The following is a 22,539-nucleotide window of genomic DNA, read 5'->3' as shown; positions in this document are numbered from 1 at the left end:
CATATATATATATATATCATTTTATATTACAATTTATTTTAGATTTCGCGAATTGTAAAACGCGTAAAAAAAATGGATATTGGGAGTTCGGGCGAGATGGTAAAGGGCGGGGGTTTGTGTTCCCAGTAAGTGAAATGTCTGCACCCCCGTGAAGAGTTTCCCCAGGGAGGGAGGGAAGATTCGACGGACCTTGGTCTGCACCCTGTGTCCAGCTCGGTCCAGCTCAAATTACGTCAAAAGTGTTGACCGCACCAGTGTTTGCAACTGCCAAATTATTTACACAGTAATTCAAGTGAGCTGTTTCACAAATTTTACAACCACATTCAATAAATTGACTGCTTTTGATTAAAACTTGGGGTGAAAATAAAGCTATCTAAAAAGAACTCTCTACTGATATTTACACAGCACAATTAAATCGTATACATTGTACATATTATGAACACAAGAACATGTTTTAAGTTTTATTATTATGAGACAAGTGGTGCTCCCAGGCAGGCACGTATCCAGGAATTCCTTTCGGGGGGGCTCAACACCAATTTGTTTAATGGGTATAGTAAGAACCTCACACTTGTATGTTTAAGACCAGTGGTGGCAATTGGGTTCAAAAATGGGGGGCGGAGGGTGGTGCAAGGAAAGTTTGTTTTCTCTTGGTAGACAAGGCTTAACATTAACAGGGCATAATATTGAGGCAAAAAAATGGGGAGCAACTATCCCTTAAATCGTCGCCACTGTAAGGCTGTCATTTTAATCAGAACGAGAAATCGGAACATTTTTTACCACTCGACTCCTCTGTTTCCATGCATTAACATTGTGTGCCGGAACCATCTCAGTATATGTGTTTGTCCATTTCTTCTCATCAGGCATAAAAACATCTATGGCGTATTTGAGTGTTTTTTACGAAGCTGTTACACATGCATGGGATGGGCAATCCACTCGACAACGCGAGATTCAAATTGTGGGCTGCCAACTGGACGCAGACAGCTCTCGAATATTTCTCTCTGATTCGAGCCTGAACACCACTAACGTGTCTTGTCCTCCAATGTTTGCAGCTCCTATAAAAGCCGAAACCTACCAAATTGTTCAGATTCAAGCCTTAGCATTCACAAGTGTTCAAAAATGACTGTCACAGCTTCCGCTGTCTTGTCATATATCGGCACGAAACAAAGGAAGTCTTCTCGAATACAGCTGGATCACGAAACAATAAATGCACAATGAAACCTTTTGTTCCCAACACATCTAATGTTTCGTCTCCCAGTATGATCAAATGCTTATTCATTTATCTCCAGTGACGTGCCCAAGGGAGGGTTGGTGAGGTCATAACCCCATTTGATCCAGTATTCCTTTTCTTTAAAAAAAGAAGAACGTCAAAAACAGGAAGAAATTGGCAAAATCAGGACTGACCACCAAAAATAGTATGCGTAACCCCTCTCCCTTCCGAAAATCCTGGGCACGCCACTCTTTATCTCGGACACATTTTTTAAAATCAACTCACCAGAAGTTTATATCATTCCGAATTGGAGATTGAAGTAAGATGCGTTCTTCCTGCAGTTTTGGATATGATCCTTTGCGGTGCTGTCTGCCTGCCTTCACACCTAACCTTAAAAAGGCCCTAATTTTCCATCCTTGTGACTTCGATTTTGAAGACTTAGGAAGGTTTCAGACCGAAGGAAAAGGCGATACATGTCCATTGGAATGGGCCAATCAACAGCAACGTTTCACACCGTAGCGACACAAAAGGCCTCACAAACCTAATTTCGAATTGTGAAATCCTCAGGCGACACGGTGTGAAATCTCCCGTATTAAGCCACTGTCATTGTCACCTCGAAATAGTAGCTCTTGTTGACCACAGAAGAAAAAAAAAATCTCCTCAACCGGTGGGAATGCTCCTCAGTTTTATTTTCTCTCCTATATTTTCTGTGCTTGTTCACTATACAGGCAACACCTTACGATTTGATATACACAGGACATGTACTATGTAGACATTTTAACGAAAAATCGGTTGAAGTCAAGGATGGCTAGGTGGCTCAGTTGGTAGAGCCCTGATTCGGGTCCTGGTAGAGCCTGCAATTTCCGCCTAAAATGTCTACATATGCAACATCTTCTTGCTTTCTCTTCTTGACATTCATAAAATTTTCGGCTGTCTCTTTATGGTAGTTAAGTGTTTGAATGTGTTTCGAACCCAGTAGGCTTAAACAAAAGTATTTTTTATACCATGAAATTCTCGGACTGCATATACGAAATTTAGTTCTGGCAAAACTAAATCATCACTCAAAACTTTGATTTTCAGTTGATCTATGCAGCTTATTTCTGTTTTAATAAACCACTCCAATATCCGGTACTGCTAAAATATTCACTTCAGAGAGAGAGAGAGAGGGGGGGGGGGTTGATCTCTTCAGCCCTCGACCCGAAATAGCATTACACTGAGGTCCCGGAAGTTCTGCAGTCGTCAATGTCTTCATTTTCCGAATCACTATATCTTATAAAGCAACCAGAGGACGCTGACTGATCACTAATCGAAAAATTGAATCCGCGTATTTATATCCTCATTATATTCTAGAACGTTCCTCAGATAAAACGATTCGTTAATATTGCCAGTAGTTGACTCCTTCTCTCATTCAAGAACGTGCCCTCACCCGCCTTCCAGAGATTTGATATTACAACGAATTGCCCTACGTGTGGCGCTACCTTTGTTGTGCAGCTTCCAAATGCTGACAAGTCTGTCTCTACATAGTGTTCAAGTGCGCTGCGACAACACCGAAAGCGCAAGAAAAGTTATCGTGCAATATTATGAGCAACATGGTTATAGAACATTCTCCGTCTTGCCTCGATAATTGTCTATCTCCTTAAATCATCGTCACATTATTATAAGCCAAAAACCTAATTTTATCTAGTAAAAAATAAAAAAAAATTCTGGGGGTGGCTCGAGCCACCTCAACCCCACCTTGGATACGTGCTATTAACAATAACAGGGTTATATAACATTCTCCGTCTTGTCTCGATAATTATTTCTCCCAAATTATCATCACATTATTCAAGAAACCAAAATCCTAATTTTATCTAGTGTAAACAGAAAAATTTCCTGATGGGGGGCTCGAGCCTCCTGATTCCCACCTTGGATGCGTGCTATTAACAATAATAGGGTTATAGAACAGTCTCCGTCTTGTCTCGATAATTATTTCTCTCAGATTTATAAATCACATTATTCAAGACGCCAAAACTCTAATTTTATCTAGTGTAAATTGAAAAATTTCCTAAGGGGGGCTCGAGCTACCTCATGCCCACCTTCGATACGTGCTATTAACAATAACAGGGGGTATAAAATATTCTCCGTCTTGCCTCGATAAATTTCTCTCCTTAAATTATTTTCACATTATTCAAGAAGCCAAAAACCTAATTTTATCTAACTTAAATTGAAAAATTTCCTGGAGAGAGGGTCGAGCCCCCTGTACCCCATCTTGGATACGTGCTATTATCAATAACAGGGTTACGGAACAATCTCCGTCTTGCCTCGATAATTATTTCTCTCCTTAAATTATTGTCACATTATTTTATTTCACACCACAAGAAACCAAAAACCTCATTTTATCTAATGTAAACCTAAAACTTTCGGGGGGGCTCAAGCCCCCTAAGCCCCCCCTCTGGATACGTGCCTGCTCCCAGGATTTTTTGTAGTAGTCTCCTCATTTTGTCATCTTTTCCTGCCTTTGACTTTCCTTTCCATAGGAATACTGGGCCAAAGGGGGGGCCAACCCTCCCCCGGCCCCGGACACGCCTCTGTATTTCAGTTTATTACTTAAATATTATGTATATACTCTTTCTGCTGTAATGATTCTGATTCCATCGCTTAATTTCTATCTCCAAACTGATATATCTTTCCTTCCCATGATGAATAAAATTAAGGAAATAGGTTGGTATCACTTTCGGTCGTTTCAGAGATTTCCAAAGTGATCTTGCGTGGATGCTTTCCAGTTGTGGAAAGAGCGTGGGAGTGTCTTCACGTTTTGAGAACCTTGAGGACCTAAGATTTGTTGAATTGTTCGATAGCGGGAAATTTCCTATATATGTAAAGGAATTTGGAATTTATTGTGGTGAGTACATCGTCTATGCATGTGTTTCTTTGGTTTGAAATGAAATTTTTAAAGTTTGTGTTTAACTTTTTATTTTAATGTTTGACTCCGAATGCCATTTTTAGGGTGCCCACAAATCTTAAATTACAATCACGCAGTGTAAATTAAATAAATGAGTTATTTTACCTAAATCCGTTTGGTCACCGTTTGCCCACATTAAAAAATAATGAACAAATAAAAGTACTAATAAATAAATAAGAAATTACGTACCCCTTTAGTCGTATGCGGAAAGTTCGCATATGTAAGACGTTTACTACCATACGAATAACGTTACCCGGAATTTCGAAAGTAAATGTGACGTTTGAGGATCATATGGTTTATTTTTAGAACCGTCATTTTATTATGATATTTTGACAAATCCAGCGACGGGGCCAATGAGGCTATAAACCTTTAATCCCCCTCTTGGCGTGCCATTGTACTACATGTTTTGTTGTACTTAAACATTGCTTGCCTCCTTCGTAAGACTACGCTTCGCTACTGGTGGCATATGTCAGCGAAAAGATGAGAACGTCCACCAGACAGATACCATGTGTTGTTGCATTCCAAGGCCGTGTCTATCACCTATTGTCTAATGTAACAATATTCCAAACTTTTTGTGAGGAGTGTAGAATGGAATATAGTACAATAATAGTAGTGACTGCAATAGCATGGATATGTACGAGACCCTTCATAGACCTGCTGATATTCCATTGCTAATGTGTTCTTAGCAAAATATCATGTGTGTTAAGTTCTAAATCTTCATTTTTAAATGATTTCACATAATTTCTTTCTGTTATGTGCCTTATATTGCTAGATACTCCAGAAGAAATGTAAGAAGGAAATTCATGTATTCAAAACAGTTTATAACAATAATAATTTTTTGCTTCTTATTTCTACTACTCAGTTTTATGACCCAATCCCCCCACACTTTTTTTTACATAAGGGATATATAAAAATTATTGCAAACAAATAATTTTCATTTCCCACGTGCAGTTATTTCTGAGTACAAGTCCTAGCATGGACATGGGTACTCCCTAAAGCAGGGGTTCCCAAAGTGTACGCCATGGCTGGCTTACAGGGGTGCTGGGAAATTTGCCTATTTAGTACTTTTTGCAGGTAAATTTTTTTTGAATTCGAAATATGTGTTTATTTTTTTTTTAACTTTGGTCAAGCAACCACACTTAGTGTTGCGAAGTTTTAGATAGGCCTACATTCTGACTTGGGTGCCGTGGAAAAATCTTGAAACACTAAGGGCACTGTGAAGCCCTGGCTTAATGTATTTCATCTAATCATCACTCACCTTCATCATTGTGATTGTGTTCACACTGTGCCATGAAGACAAAGTGTATCTTCAATGTACAGTCAACGGCAAAGATAATGGTAGGCAAATTGTCCACCACTATTTTCATTACTTTTTTATTCTACGTCCTGTGTTGTCTTATGGAATGAAACTATGTTGGTTCGAAGCAGGCATTGTTCTCTGCTTATTGTTGTCATTATTTCAATTCATTGTCATCACATTGTGTAATACAGACCGAATGAAAATTGTGGTGGACAACTCTTCTACTGTTTTTTTGCCGTTGGGTGTACAAACACAAATAAATCATGAGCAATAAAAATTGAATAAGTAAATATTTCAGGAGAGTGAAGAGCCATATTGCCATCTTGATGGCTAAGTACATTGGTGTGATTGACTATCTCACCATCAAATGGTTCTACAAGGTAACCAAAAAAGTTCTTGCCGTTTTTGACGTCCCATTAATCATGTGCTCACAGAGAGGAAACGAAATGATGCACGTGCCTGCGAAGCGATCTGGAGTTAGTTTGACCATCGACTGTCAGTAATACAGGAACGTTGCGCACACACAGCAGTCATAGCTCGTCCAGTGTCAAAGAGAAATGGAGGTATCGAAGCAGCTTGTTCGCGTGTGTTTGTTGTATGACCTTAAAGTGGGCCTGTCAGTTGCCACATCAAGTCGCCACATTTGGGGAGAATGCCGTGAATGAGCGCACTGCCAGGTATTGGTTCCAGAAATTCCATTCGGGAGATGTGAGCCTTTCGGATGAACCTTACAGTGGACGACCACATGTATTGGATGACGAGGCCCTGAAAGCAGCCATCGAGGAGGACAATGGTCTAACGTGTGATGAACTTGCAGAAAGGTTCCATGTTTCTGCTGAAACAGTCAGACTGCACCTGCATGGGATAGGGAAGTCATACAAGTTAAGCAAGTTGGTACCCCACGCATTGTCGACAGCCAACAAGGAACAACGAGTGACAGCCTGTTTGTCCTTGCTCACTTTGCACCTGAACACACCCATATTTGATCGCTTGCTCACTGGTGATGAAAAGTGGGTCCTCTATGACACTCCCAAGCGTACCAGACATTAGTTGTCGCCATGTGATTCTGTTCCTCACACCTCAAGACCACCTCTGCACCTACGAAAGGTTATGCTCTCTGTATGGTGGAATTGTCAGCAAGTGGTGCATTACGAGCTCCTTCCACCTGGTCAGACCATCACTGCTGACCTCTACTCTCAGCAGTTGCAATGGGTGCACTGTGCATTGCAGCAGAAGGAGCCGGCATTGGTGAATCGCAAGGGCATGCTGTTCCTGCATGACAATGCGAAGCCACATGTGGCAAAGAGGACCCGGGAGACCCTTCAGCAACTTGGCTGGGAGACACTGTACCATCCACCATATTCACCGGACCTTGCACCAACAGATTACCACCTGTTTCATTCCCTCGACAACCACCTCCGTGGGAGATCCTTCGCAAATGAGGGAGACCTGCGGAATGCACTCACGGACTTCTTTGCATCCAAGCCCGCCGAGTTTTATCACCAGGGTATTGTGCAGCTGCAGGAACGTTGGCAAAAGGTGTTGGATGCTGATGGAGATTACTTCGAAACCTAAAGGTACGTACCGTCCACTGTATTGCTCTTTGTTTATCACTGCTCTAGATCGGCAAGAACTTTTTTGGTTACCTTGTAGTTTCAATCCTGGCCTGGGCATGGGTAATCCTCCCCTCCATTGATTTAATCTAATGATTATTTATCCCCATCATTGCAACAAAATGACACTGCAGTGGTCGTACGGATCACTATTGTGATTCATCAAATATTATCATTTTTACCCATTATTTGTCAAAATTTTTCTGATATAGCAAGAATGTCCTTTTTAAAGTATTCTAGTTTCTGGTTCACATAGCAAAAAATTATAAGTTATTTCAGTCAAAACATTGCAATAAAGAGGAAATTCTATGTAAATGTAGTGAATTACATTTAAATACATACATACAGATCTTACTTTTATTATTATCTTTCCACACAAGATTCACAAACATGTTTCCTGTGGTCTGGATACACTTAATACATTTGTAACAGATTTTTTAGAAACTCATATTTATTTATGGAAATGCTAAATGTCCAAAAATGATTCTATCAATGGTCATGCGGATCACTATTGTGCTGAACTGAAATGTGATCTTTTTCAAATAAATGCTGAATGTACATAGTTCCTGTACTGTTCCAGGAAAGGTTCACTGGGACCAAAGGTAAACAGTGTTGCCAAACTGGAGTAGCATTCAAATATAAATTGAGTTGATCAGTTATCCGTGCAACCACTCCAGTCTTAACTGTCATGATAGAAATAATTTACTCATAAACAAGATGCAGAGTCATGTTTTCATTTGAAACAATTTCTGTAGTTGTATTTTCTTCAAAAACCACTTTTTTACCTTTGTTCAATATTATTAGACAATGATGACACAACATATGAACATTTCACTTGCTCGATAAATTAACAGGAAAAGAAACTGTGTAAGTCTAGCTTATCCACGTGCGATTAGCCCAGCACACTACAATGAGTCCCAAGTTCAAATCCCTTCCTAGGAATGGGTGTATTTTGGGAGTTTCCCTTCTGCATATCATCATTCATCCTGTTCGACAGATTTAACTCTGCCAGCATGGGTATAACTGCACACGTTTGGAGTGATTTATCCACACCCCCAGAATTGCCTCAGTATCCCCTAAAATTTTTCACAAAGGCTAAATTTATAATCATCATGCTTTAAATTTACACTTACACCTCCCTAAACACAAACTTAGACCCTCCCAAATATAGCATTGAGTCTTCAAAAATATTAGACATAATAATATATCCCAAAACTGGCAATTGGGAGGGGCAATGCCCCTCCATCACCCTCCCCGTGAATACGCGCCTGCCCCCTTCCCCAAAGCCCGCCACACACACAGAAGTTAAGCCCCAATTTGGGTCCAAAGTACGCCCATGCACTGAGTGTCACTCATTTCATGAATCAAATGAACAATCGTTTCTGACGTCATAAAATCCTCTCGAAAATCAAGCAAGTCTCTGTTTGCGTGGTAAGTAGTCTGTTTCTCTCGAGTCTTCTGTTGTTTTTCTGTGCGTCGGATCCGGATGTTGACACGCATTCGATGGACACGCAAGTCGCCGATTGAGATAATCACGTATCGGCTGATGATAATTTGTAGATAACGTAAATATGGAGTTCTTTTACCGGTTACCTTTTTATGTGCTAGAAGTCCCAAATTTAAAACTGAAAAGACCATCATGGTTCCAACAGCCGTCAGCAATGGTGATGTTTTCTTTGGTTTTAGTTTCCTACTTCTTGGTTACGGGAGGTAAGTGTTGCTTTTATTTGTTATCACTATTATTATATTTACTTCTTCACAAATTACATACAGTATTATTAAACATACTCGGACACATGTTGTTGAAAATATATTCATCAGTAACATAAATAATCAGTACGTTGGACCTAAATAATTCAGCCATGGTAGCATAGTTATTTGCACACCAAAGTAAAGGTAGGCATGCGTATGAGCAGTGATGAATTCAGTGGAGGGCTTACCTTACGCAGGCATGTACGATTTCCATGGACAAGGTATTATCGGTTGACAAGCTACAGTAAGTATCGTAGACTACTGGGAATGAATGTAGAAGTAAATTGGAACCTTAGTAGAATGCATTTAGGGACTTTATTTTAATGCTAAGAAAACCAAACCTAACCTAACCACGAAAGCATATATTGAACAAAAGGTAAATTTCTCGTATCGGACAAACAGCTGAAATTTGCTAGTTCATTTAATTTGAAGGTAACACTTTACTATATCGGAGACGGATTTCTTCAAATTTACAAGAGAAAGTACTTACGCAAATCATTTTCTGTAGCGTTGTTGATGTTCGGGAATGTAGTAGTTTTAATCCATTTTAATGCAAATGCATGTGGTTTTCTACGAAAATCTATTTCCGACGTGCTATTGCTGCTGGCGCCATTTGCTTTCTGCACGAGAGCACAATACGCTCTCGTATTGTCCGTATATGCTAAATTGAACGAAAGGGGTGCTAATGGAACCTAACCTAACGTAGTAGGCATACCTCGTCCCCGTGATGGTTCGTGGAGCTATCGCGAATTTTTGGGCTAACGTCAATGGTATTTGGGGCTACCCGTGGAAGGTTTGTGGGAAATAAGGAACAACAGTAAGTACTCGTTAATGTAAGAAATATACATTATTTTCGTTAGAAATTCATTATTTCACCTAAAGAAATGTTCCGCAATGCAGAATAGTACGTTAGCAATGTAAAAAATTGCGAAATAAATCATTGATAGGTGTCTGCGGTATAGTAAAGTAGTACCGAAATGAACTCAATTTGCGACATTGGGTAAGTTTTCTTCGTTTCTTTTTACCTTCTGTAACACGCAAGATGGCGGTCACAGTTTGACTACCATACTCGGCATGCAGTGTTTCCACCCCACTGCACCCAAAAATACCTACGTAACCCCACAAACCATTTCCGGTAAGGTTAGGTTAGGTAGGGTCACGTATAGGTTACAATAGTTAAAAATTGGTTTCTAAAAAAATATGTGTAGCCCCACACACCATTCTCACATAGCCCCACAAACAATTTGCGGAAACGTACCTTCTTCAGTTACAAAAACACGTGTTTGGAAACCCTGACCGGGATTACGTCATCACACACAGGCTACATCCACCTGGAAGTAAATGGATGCAAGAGCTTTCGTGCATCAGTCACACATTTATATCGAAAAATAGATGATTTACCGGCAAAATTCAATGAACGATGCGAGAAAACACTTCCACAAGTATAAAGAAACTCCATTCGGTAAGTAATTTCTCCTGTAAATTTGAAGAAATCCTTTTGTCCGATACGAGAAATTTACCAAATTGCATTCGTAGCATGATGAAATCGCTATGAAACAAAAGTAACTTAGGCCCACCCTTTTTCTATCTTATTCATAATAATAAGCACTGAGTCAGTTCTGTTTATAAATAGAAGTTAAAATAATGTTTTAACTTTTTATATGTTAGTAATTTGTTAATCAAAATAATTTAATTTAATTGCATATCAGAAGTAAGCGGAAATTTAAAAGTATTAGGCCCGATTGTATAAAACAGTTGATCCTTGATTAGCCAGTAAAATTGATCTGTGGTCACGCTGAACTCTGATTTTGTGTTGTATAGAAGTTGAACTGAGATTCAGTCCCTGCGATCTGCGATCAAAGTTGATCCGCGATTTTTCTCCGATCAGCAGACATTGACCGGTGTTCAGCTCTTGTAACATGACGGTACTAACGAATATTTTTTTTTTTGTAAAACGTGCTGCAAGTGAACGTATGTGGCAAGATGGGAGAATCAATTCATAAAATCCTGTTTCCATAATAATAAAGAAGAAGCATGCACAACGAGGTGAACAATGATAAATATTTCTTCCATTTTTCTTTCTTTCCATATATCATGTGTCATTGTTATTTACTGTTTGAAATACCATGTATTTTTTTCTTGAAATTTGCCTTAAATGACTGCAAGAGCATATTGTAACATTGTTTAATTGCACGATCAGAGAAAAGTAATTTGAGAACAATCGAGTGTTGTAATAAACTGAAAATAGACCCTCTTACATTTTCTTGTTGATATGATATCATTCTAAAACTTGCGTTGGGATGAAGAGGAAGTATAAAAATATTACCATTTCGCTTTAATGCATCCAGCCTAGTGTTATTGCAATTCAATGTTGTCCGCAGAATGGAACAGATCATGTAACTTTGGTTGTAGTGTATATATCTACTGCTTTATGAACCGAGCACGTTGCATTTTATTTGGTAAAGCTTTCTCTCCTCCCGAAATATAAGTAACATATTTTATTTTGAATATTATTTGTTTTATGCATAATTTACATCCTAGAGGACACGCACCACTGTTGTTTCAATATTTCTTTCCATTCTGGAAAACTCAAACTTATTTTACAATTCACAACGTAGGCTATTCAAGTGCAAGGAAAATTCCGTATATTACTTACAGGAACTAATGGTCCACCTGTAACATGTCGTGTAATCACAAAATAAATATAATAAACATCTCCTTACATGAACAATAGCTCCAAATCCGAGTATAAGAAAGTTGTTATATCTCTTTTAGCCTTTTAGCATTAAAAAGAAATACATATTTTTTTAAAAAAATTCTATTTATGCAAGCATATTTTCTCCCCTTTGCAACCGAGAACTGATAGTTGCTTTTGTTGTCAAGGCCAAATCATTCACGTGGGACGTGCACAAGCAATAAATGGCCGTTTACGTGATGTTACTAAATTTGCAACATGTTCGAATATTTACTACATCCAGCACCTCAGATTTATTCTTTATTCAAATATTAAATACATGCATTTTCCGAAGCCGACTTTAAAATGTTTGCTGTTCAGTGTTGGACAATTGGCAACATCACAGGCACACTAGCAACATGTCTGGATTTGCCACGTTGCCAAACGTATTTCTTTGACCCAAGATCAGGATTTGATCTAAGATCGACAAATTAACAGTTAGCTTTATACAACATGATAGGAGCAGCTTTATACAACATGATAGGAGCTTGAACTTAGTTCACTACCGGATCGTAGGTCAAATCTGATCTCCAGTTAGTGATGTTTATACAACCAGCCCTCTGTATTGTTTTATTAGCATTATAGCTAATTTGATGAGATTGCCCCCCATGAAATTTGATATGTCGCCAGTGGCTGGATTCAACACTGCCTATTATTGTTGAATATCTGAAACAACATACACATTACTTCTTGTTTAACTCTTACATTTCTCTCCCCCCTTTTTTAAAATTAAATACCAACGCAGAGACAGAAATAATTTCTGTTCAGAGTTGTGTTTGTACGAGAAACTCATGAATATGAAATTACAGAATAAATAAAACCATCCATTATGATATACCTTGTTGGTTTGATACAGTTTTGATTGTTAGAACATAAATTCACATGATGCAGCATTAAGCTTTGTATAAAATATATTGATTGTATTTCAGGTATTATTTATGATGTTATTGTTGAGCCTCCAAGTGTAGGATCCACAACAGATGAACATGGGCACTCGAGACCTGTAAGTGATTTACATGATTTTATAATTAGTAACTTCCTGTTGTTTGGAATTTTCAGACAAATGAACCACCTTGTACAGAAATTGAAGACTAACATGGCTACTCCCACCCACTTCTTGATGTTTTTGGCTTGCCTGAATTGTGAGACTAGTAAGCCGTTTCAGCACTGGCTTAATGGTCTGATTGAGAAAAGAAAACGTGGCTGCAAAATCCTGAAGAAAAGCACATTGCAGTGGAAAGATTGGACATGACAGAGTGGCATATTATAGGGCAATCTTTTATTTATTGTTTGGACTTCCATTTCTTACTATAGTTTCAAAATTGACCATAAACTTATCCAGTAACATTCACAACACAACACCGGTCGACATGGGTTTGGATGTCTTGCAGATGACTGTTGTCAAAAAGTAAATCCATTTTTACCCATCATGTCTAGTTCTTTCAGAAAACAACAATTTATTAACTGCCTTAATTTCACAATGAATTGTGTAGTTCCATCATTTCCCCAATAGTTGGCTCTTTTTAGATGGTGGTAAAATATTGGTTTTCTAAAATACAAATCCTCCAATTTTGAAATGTAATTACACATAATAGTAAGCATTCAATCCACCTTCACGTGACACATTGGCATGAAAATTGTATGGACTTTGATTACGTAGCTTTATTTTCAAAATCCCTCATGGAAATTTCCTTCACAAAATGTCCAATACTCAATGTTATAATAACATGGGCTGATTGAACATAGTGACGTGTAGAAAAATTCTGACGTGAAGGGAAGAAGTGTCATTTCCGTGATCAGAATTGAAAATACTTTCAGAATCACCTATTGGTTTGTAAACAACCAAAATTTCCCTTGCATATTTTTTTTTGTTGTTGTTGCATTAGGTAATAGATGTAATGTAATGGCGAATATCAGGGGTCCTGGGTTTGAATCCCGGCCTGGGCATGGATCTTTGTGAGTGTCCATTCATCATATCATCACTCATTCTCATCTTCGCAAATCAGCCAAAAGTAGCACAAAAAGTGAAGTAAAATAAAGCAAATCAATCAATCATTAATTGCGAATATGAGAATTTTGTTTGTGAAATTGTGAAAAATCCTGATGTGATGGGGAAAAATGGATGTCATGTGTGTGATCAACATTCAAAATACTTCCAGAATAACCTTTTCGTTTGTAAACAGCCAAAATTTCCCTTGCATAAATATGCATTCTGCCATAAATGTAGTGGAATGGTGAATATGAGAATTTTGATATGTGAAATTGTGAAAAATCCTGATGGGATGGGAAGAAGTGGATGTCATTTCCGTGATCAGCATTCAAAATACGTTAACAATTAGTTACTAATTTGGAAATGGCTGAAATTTCCCTTGAATAAATTTCTTTTGTTGCGTTAGGACATGCATGTAATGTAATGGTGAATATGAGAATTTTGATTGTGAAATTGTTTAAAATCCTGACATGATGGAATGAAATGGATGTCATTTCTGAGATTTTCATTCACCTATTGATTTGAAAACATCCTAATTTTTTTTCCAAAATCCAGGGTGATGTAATTATAATATTCCTGTATGTATGTTCCTTGTGTGCGTATCAACATCAACTCGTGTATGTTTTTTTTGTTTTTTTACTTTCAGTTTGCTTTTGTTTAGCCCTGAAATGCTTCCACGCATCTTACTAATTAAATATTTGATAAACTGCATGCTGAATGGATTTATTTTAACCAGTTTTGTATACAGCAGAGAGAACATGTAGACAGCTGTGGTCTTTGTTTAAGTTCATGCAGCAAAGCAGAACTAGACGGCCCCAATGTAGGATCAGGATGGAGGAAATAATTCTGTACAAAAACACTGTACGTAACCAGAAAACATGTGCATATCACAGCGATATCGGAAATTCATTACAGACACACTATCAGCACCGTTTGTGGATCAATTATCTACACAAAATTGTCAATGGCAAAATCCGCTGTAACGGAGTCCTTCAGGAATTACACTTTCGAGTGGCTCTGCGCACAACATGTAACACAAATCTATTTTGCACAGATAAGCCTGAACTGGAAATTCAAAATGATCCCTCTTCTACAGAACTCTCACCCAATATAATGACCTCCTATCAAATATTTATGCATTTTTGTCAGAGTATGCCTTTCAGTCTTCCATCAGAGCAAATGCTGCCAAATAATATGAAATAGTGCCATATTGACTTATTGTTGTTAGTGTTTTGTGTTATTTTGTAATTTTTCTTTTTTTCTTTCATTGTTGATAATTTCGGTATAAAATACTCGTGTGTGGTGTATTTGAAATTTTCTCAATAAATAAACACACAATCGGAACATGGATCAATCAGGGTAAATACTTGATTGATTTTTATTCCAAATGTTGACAGGAAGCACTTGATTTGATAATTGCATGCTTGTGATTTGTATCATTTCATTTCCAGGTGGCATTCCTGCCGTACCGGGTAAACGGACAGTACATCATGGAGGGGTTGGCATCCAGCTTTCTGTTCACCCTTGGAGGCCTGGGCTTCGTTGTCCTGGATCATACGCACAGTCCATCAACACCTAAACTCAACCGCCTGTTGCTGATTTTCATGGGGTTTGTGTGCATTCTGGTGTCATTTTTCACTTGTTGGATATTCATGAGGATGAAACTGCCGTAAGTGATATTTTCATTAAGAATATAACAAAATCATGCATGCATATTATTATTGTGTATTTGCCCATAATAAGAGTAGACAGATTCATGTTCTGGAGCACAAGTTTTACTTCAATTCAAATTTTGCACAAATTATTGTTGTTAATGTTTTCCCTTGTAATTACTTGCTGAGATGGTGCTTTCAGTTTCTGTCTCTCTCTTTGAAAGAGAGAGAGAGAAAGAAGGAAGGAAAGATCGCATCCTAAAGTCAAATAAATCAAACCTATCCTCCCCATCCCTCCCTCAAATATAGCCAGAATCAAATTAATTATTCCTAATTACTAATAGGATGCCTCAGGGCTTGTGTAGCACTAAAAACATGTATCTCTGAACTTTACCTGAGTCACTGTGTGTTCCAAAGTGGGGGAAGGAAGGGAAAAAAAGGTGGCATATATGTCACATCTCGATGTTTAAAGGTTAAGGAACAGGAACTTAACGCAACTTACTAATCTGTGGCTATTGACATATGTTTTAGAAAAATGTTCCTCACTTACTTTAGCATTAAACAATTATAAAAAATACAATATCAGGATGGCTACTCACCGGGAATTGTGCATGAATTATTGACCCTGAGAATTGTGCATGAATTTTTCTCCAGATACGTGAAAGATTGCAACTTTTATTAGTCAAATCCCATTAAATTTATACATATTTATAAGTGCCCTGAGACAAGTTTATCACAGTTTAATTTTTTATTTTTATCAAGGAAGGAAAAGAAAACTGCATGGAAAGTAAAACGGATGAAAGATTATAAGTTGTTTAGGTAAATTTGAGTTTGAATATTTCATACAATTAACAATTTTTCATAGATTAATACGAGGGCAATTCCGAAAAAAAAACTACTGTTTGGTTATCAATGACAGACACTCATAGATAGAGAACTGTTATTATACACATTAGAAAAGTACAACATTACATTCATTACTTTTCAACATAATCACCATTCAAATTGAGGCACTTGTCATAACGTTTTACAAGGTTTGAGATTCCTTCTGCAAAAAAATCTGCCTGGGAATGAAGCCACCCTCCAACAGCATCATGAAGTCCATTGTCATTGTTGAAGCAGTGCGACGCAAGCCACTGTTTCATGTGCCTCAAGAGGTGGTAGTCGCTTAATGCCAAATGTGGGATATAGGGAGGATGATCAAAAACATCCCAAAGGAACTACTCCAAAAGTTCTTGAGTGTGCGGGCATGCATTATCGTGAACCAAAGTCAGCATGCCCCGACGCTTTTTCTGTATGGCTCATCTGAGTTGTCGTAATATTTCACAGTAGACTTCTGAATTGATGGTCAAACCATGCTCCATGAACTTAACTAGCAGTACTCCTTTGGCATCCCAGAAGACTGTTGGCATAACTTTCTGTCAGACAATGTTTCCCAAGCTTTTTGGGGTTTCTTTGGTGAGTGCATATGACCCCACTCCATTGATTGCTGTTTGGTTTCATAGTTCACATACGACACCCAGGTCTCATCACCGGTTACAATTCTGTTGAGAAATTGTTCTCCTTCCTCGGCATAACACAAAAGAAAGTCCAAAGCAGAACCCATTCGGTGTTTTTTGTGCTCAGAAAGGAGTTTTGGAACCCAACAAGCACAAAACTTGTGGTATCCCAACTTTTCTGTCACCACATCGTAAAAAAACAGTGCTAGAAATTTGGGGAAAGTGAACAGAAAGCTCAGATATCGTGAACCGACGGACTTCACGGTCCATTTTGTCAATTTCCTACAAGAGTGCACATCAGTTCGTCCATCTTAAACATACGACACCTTCACTCATCACGTTTGGTCCGTAAACATTACACAGTTCGTGATTTACTGCACGCACTTCACATTTTGCAGGATTTTCTATTGGAGCGTTCATTTTCAATTGTTATAGCGAACAAGTCAACTGCAACACACGTGACTGGCGTCACTATCCCCAGCTATTTCTTGCACATCACAAACTGAGTTTTTTTTTTTTTCGAATTGCCCTCGTATATCCCGTAACATTTGTGTTTGGAGATTCGAGCCTGAGTATATGAAATGGCAAATGTAAACTCCGCACCTTAAATTAAAATTTGCATAAATATATATATTATAAAAGCTGCGGTAGCTCAATCGTTATGGCATCTGACTACCATGCGAGAGACCCTGGTTTGATCCCCGGTGGGTAAAAGAACCAGGACTTTTTCAACCTATTCAAGCGGCTCCGGTGCCCACCCAGCATCGTATAAAGTGGGAAACTAAGGGGGATAAAGGTGACCAGGAGCATGGTGCTGATCACATCACCCCTAGCTCTGCCGAAATCAAGAAAGTGTGGGGCCTTAACCCAAAACCCCTATACGCCTTCATGACATGTTGCAAAGCACAGGCGATCACTTTACTTTTTTAAAAAAAATATGAATATATTAAATTTTATATGATATATTACATTTATGCAATGTTTAATTGAATTGAATTAGAATTTTTGGATATGCTGGAATTACACATACTCTTTACATTGTTAATATACATGGATGGATCAGAAAAAAAGGTTGCAACAGATAGCATCATACGCATGGCGAGTTTCAGCAACTTTACTTTTACCGTAAGTGGCGTAGTAGCCGAATGTCTTGTGGGCGAGAAATGTTCTGGCAGCATATATTCATCGTCAACTTGTGGAAGTGTGTGGTGAGAGTGTTAATCAGTAGACAACATGTTGCGAAATGGTGTAGGTCATTTTACGTACTAACGGCCAGGCATGTTGAGTTACGGTGTCATCTTCATTCTTGACAATGTAAGAGCCAATAAGGCCCGCCAGACTCAACAGTCGGTGCAACATTTCATGTGGGAAGTGTGGAGCCACACCCATACATCCCTGACTTGCCCCTCCCCCCCTCCCCTCACAGTGACTTTTTCTTCAGCTGAAACTGCACTTGTCTGGAACACAGTTCTCATCTGACGATGACGAGCTACCACAGAATGGTTCGATGAGCAGGGACATGATTTCTAGCAAGACGGCATCAACAAAGTTGGTCCAGCGGTCTGATAAATGTCTCAATCGCCTTGATGATTACGTGGTCATTTCTTGCAATATATGTACGATAAGGTACCCAAAAAAGACCGGAATTTTGTCACCTTGTTTTATTATGACCGTACATGTTGTAGGTACATTCAGGTAAGCATGTCTACTCTAGTCACCTTAAAAGTATTGCCCATGTGCTTTAATGCAATTGTCCCAACATTTTTCACACTGTTGAATACAGTTTCGAAACTCCTGTGGCACAATACTCTTCAAGGTTTTGTGCGTAATATCTTTGACTTCATTGACGTCATGGAATCGCTTCCCTTTCACATTCCTCTTCATCCGCGGGAACAAAAAAAAAAGTCACAGGGTGCTAAATCGGGTGAGTACGGGGGATGGGGCACAAGCACCATGTTGTTCTTTACCAAGGACTGTCGCATTGACATGGCCATGTGGGCTGAGGCGTTGTCATGGTTCAGTAACCACATTCCACTTCTCATAGTTCTGGACACTTCCGTCGCACACTTTCACGCAATCTTCTCAAGACATTCAGGTAAAATTGCTGGTTCACTGTTTGTCCTTGGGGGACAAATTCCCTGTGGACAATCCCATTCACATCAAAGAAACAAATGAACATTGTTTTCACATTGGATCGAATTTGACATGCTTTCTTGGGACGTAGTGAATTTTGAGTCTTCCACTGGCTGGATGCTTGTTTTGATTCAGGTTCGTACCCATAGCACCAGGACTCATCCCCAGTCACAATTTGAGAAAATTTGGGTCCTTGTGCAGTTCAGCCTTCAAGTCACGACAAACATTCACTCGATTCTTTCTCTGCTCCTCTGACAGCAAGCGAGGCACAATTTAGCAGACACCCGTCTTATCTTCAAATCGTCAATTAAAATGCGCTGGCAGGTACTCCAGGACAACTCCACTTCTTCAGAAATTTTCTTGATGGTCAGTCTTTTGTCGATCTTCATTAATGGCATCTCGAACTTTTACAATGTTTTATTCATTTTGAAGGATGGCCAGGCCTAGGCAAGTCTTCAGTTGACATGTCGCCATCTTTGAACTGGGAAAACCACTCGTAGACTAGTGTCTTTCCCAAAGCAGCTTCATTAAAAGCTTGGCGAAGGATAACAATGGTCTCAGCAGCCGTTTTTCCCAACAAGAAACAAAATTTAACACAGGTCCTTTGCTCCTTGTGGTCCGCCATCTCAACAATCGCTCAAAAATTGCCAGACTCTTGCCGCAACACTACGAACAAACCACTTAGCACAGAATAATGCCAACTTGCAGATTGATGCAAGACATCCCATACTAATGACACCTAGCAACACAAGCCGTAACTACATTGGTAATCCGCACACAACATTATGATTCAGTTTTTTTGGGGGGTACCTCCTCATATATATATTAACAACACAAAGGGTTTTTGTGGTTCCAATGTGTCCAAAAGTTCTAATTCAATTCAACTGAAAGATAAACTTGGTTATTATTAAGTGATCCAAGTTTGAATCCCGAGGTTGGTGTTTTCAGGTGGAAATATTCAGAAGATTTTCCTGCAGAAGAAGTTCTGTACCCAGCCTCTCATCAATGGGTACTGGGGGGGTTAAAGGTGGACGGAGCATAGTGCTGATCACATCATCTCCAGTATGGCTGAGATCGAGAATGTATGAAGCTGTATCCTCCACACCTTCTGTATTCCTGAATGGCATGGTGCAATGTACAGTCACCGGCAATAGAAATGGGACACCTAGATCCTGAAATACTTGTTTGCCTAAAAGGCGTTGTGTGTGTTGCATAAATCTATGGGGCTGGTAGAGTTGCCATTGAAGATTTGCTATTAAAATCCACTTATCGCCGTAGAATTAGGCAACACACACAACACCTTGCAGGGAAGAGAGTATTTCAGGATCTGTATATCCCACTTTTATTGCTGGTGACTGTACAGGGGAAATCTTTAACATTAATTCTTGTTACAAAAAATACAATAGGGGCAAAATCAATAAAACACACAGATAAATGGCATTAAACCCAATTCATTGAATTTGAACTTAAAATTTTGGGTGCGTCAGCACTAAGGCTATTTTGAACCCGTCACATTATACGGGGTGCAGCCCCTTATCGTTACACATAACAACTCTAACGTTGCATAACTAAAATATTAAAATCTTCTGACTTTCGTTAAAAGCTGAGGCTATAAAAGAGCACTCAGCTCAAATAAGGACAACACAAACAAAATTATACTGGCCATGGGGCCAGTCTCCAGAGCCTCGTTAGTCTGCAGTACAGGGTGTACTATGTGGAAGTGAGGTTGACTATTGGGTGCACTACATGAAAGGAGCACCCCTTACACCCCTAAACCCAATTCAGAATCATCATCATGTTTTGGAGCCAGTTCGGAATTTATGGACAAAAAAATGAGGTTCAACTCGCCATTTCCACTAGGGTTGGTGGCCTTTTCTATAATTAATTAATTACTGCATTGAACATTGATGCTTTAAAGTAGGACCTGGTCTAGATCACTAGCAAATTATTTCAAAATTTCAAGTTCAAGTCCTGATAGAAATTTTTACTCTGAAAATTTATGTACAGGTGATCAGATTTTGTTGCATAAAACAAGATTTTTTGTGGGAGAATACTTGGATAAGAAGAGTACAAATTTTTTGATGAAGCACATCAAACAGGTCCCGTGTGTTACTTTCCAGAACTGTCACAGATTGTAGTAAATGAGAAAAAATTAATATTTACAGTTCTGGAAAGACTTTGTTGTTTCTATCCTAAAGAAATGTAAATGATGCAAAATAATGGTCTATCTCTGATATTGTAGTCGAACATAAACATTTGTTACCAATGACACTTAGCAAGGCAAGTTTTAAATAAGGAAAGACTGCACGAGAAGTTAAAATAGGAATCTATACATATTCCATTACTGTACTTTCTTCTGGGATTTTTTTTTGCATTTAGCAATTATCCTAGCCGACAAATGTTACACATTTGTCCTACCACAAGTTCAGAGAAGAATTCTGTTTTATAATATTTTCCAATGCAACTTTCTTTACTTCCTCGACAAACACAAAATCTAAACTGTGAAAAACATGCCTCAGAATATTTATGAATATGTGTAGATTAAATGGGATCTGGATTAATAAAAGTTGCATTTTTCATGTCTAAGGAGCAAAATTCACGTATAATTCCCAGAATTTCCAGTAAGTAGCCACCCTGTTGTAGTATAATACAACATTTGTTAACCCCAGAACAGAGGCTATTTGATGGTATTTCATAAAGTTGTGTCCACGTACAGAAAATTCTCCAACAATGCTACTGAACAAAGCTAAGTATGCCATGATTTTTTAATTTACACTCACTGGCATGGTAGTAAAACATATGTAGATACTGATTTCAGATCTCATAACCGTTCGATATTTTTAAGATTGCAGAAAGTAACACAAATTCAGTCCATGTGCATCAGTGATCAAACTACACATGTATTTATAAGCTGTAAATGTAACAAAGGATGGGGTTATTTTTATAATACTGTATGATGGAAGAGCCTGTTGCATACTGAGGGAACTGCAATAGTTGATTTAAGAACAAAATTTCCTGTCATGAATATTTTGTGTGTGTGTGTGTATTGAAGCATGCTTTAATATAATTCTTTTAAATAAATAATTTGCAGTGAAAAATTGATTTCGTTTCAGGGGTTACCTTCAGTCATAATGTGTGGGAGACAAGTCCAAGAAATTCAACAATGACTGACTAAGAGAAAAAGACTTGCTTGTATTATTCTTACAATCATGGTTTGTATATGTGTGGTTTTTTCATGGATAGAAATAAAAAATGATTTTATAAAAGTTGGTTTCACATTGTTGCTTTCATTCAATTTTGTTGTTCTTGATTTTTTAGTGTAAGTTGGGAGATGGATCAGTTCCAAACAACAAGAATTCAATAAAAAAAGAAAAAATATTGAACATTGACATTAAGTGGTAAATATACGTACACTCCTCACAAAAAGTTTGAAATATTGTTATGTTAGACAATAGGTGATAGACTCGGCCTTGGAATGCAACAACACATGATATCTGTCTGGTGGACAGACAGATCATCTTTTCGCTGACATATGCCACCGTGCCTATCACCTATTGCGTAATATAATAATATCCCAAACTTGTGCTTAATGTAACAATATTCCAAACTTTTTTGTGATAAGTGTAATTTTCTTTTATTCACGAGAAGGAATTTTGTACATCCACCTTACTCACCTGACCTTGCACCAATATATTTTCATCTCTTCTTGTATAACATT

The 22,539-nt window shown here is 38.3% G+C and overlaps 1 protein-coding gene across 1 annotated transcript; it reads left to right on the top strand.

Annotated features, from left to right (window-relative positions):
- The first annotated feature begins 8,522 nt into the window (after positions 1-8,522).
- LOC145989295 (oligosaccharyltransferase complex subunit ostc-B) lies at positions 8,523-22,091 on the top strand. The gene is made up of 4 exons (XM_083124630.1): positions 8,523-8,771; positions 12,477-12,550; positions 14,989-15,206; positions 21,935-22,091. Exons 1-4 carry the CDS (start codon positions 8,633-8,635, stop codon positions 21,951-21,953), a joined length of 450 nt encoding a protein of 149 aa, XP_082980756.1. The 5' UTR covers positions 8,523-8,632; the 3' UTR covers positions 21,954-22,091.
- Positions 22,092-22,539: the final 448 nt, after the last annotated feature.

This window comes from Lepisma saccharinum, chromosome 1 (genome assembly GCF_977018435.1).
Source record: "Lepisma saccharinum chromosome 1, izLepSacc3.1, whole genome shotgun sequence".
NCBI lineage: Eukaryota > Metazoa > Arthropoda > Insecta > Zygentoma > Lepismatidae > Lepisma > Lepisma saccharinum.
This window is presented reverse-complemented; position numbering and strand designations above follow the sequence as displayed.

Coding starts and splice junctions, on each gene's coding strand:
- LOC145989295 (XM_083124630.1), top strand. CDS start 8,633: ATGGAGTTCTTTTACCGGTTACCTTTTTATGTGCTAGAAGTCCCAAAT. Junction 8,772..12,476: donor CTACTTCTTGGTTACGGGAG/GTAAGTGTTGCT, acceptor ATTGTATTTCAG/GTATTATTTATGATGTTATT. Junction 12,551..14,988: donor AACATGGGCACTCGAGACCT/GTAAGTGATTTA, acceptor TTTCATTTCCAG/GTGGCATTCCTGCCGTACCG.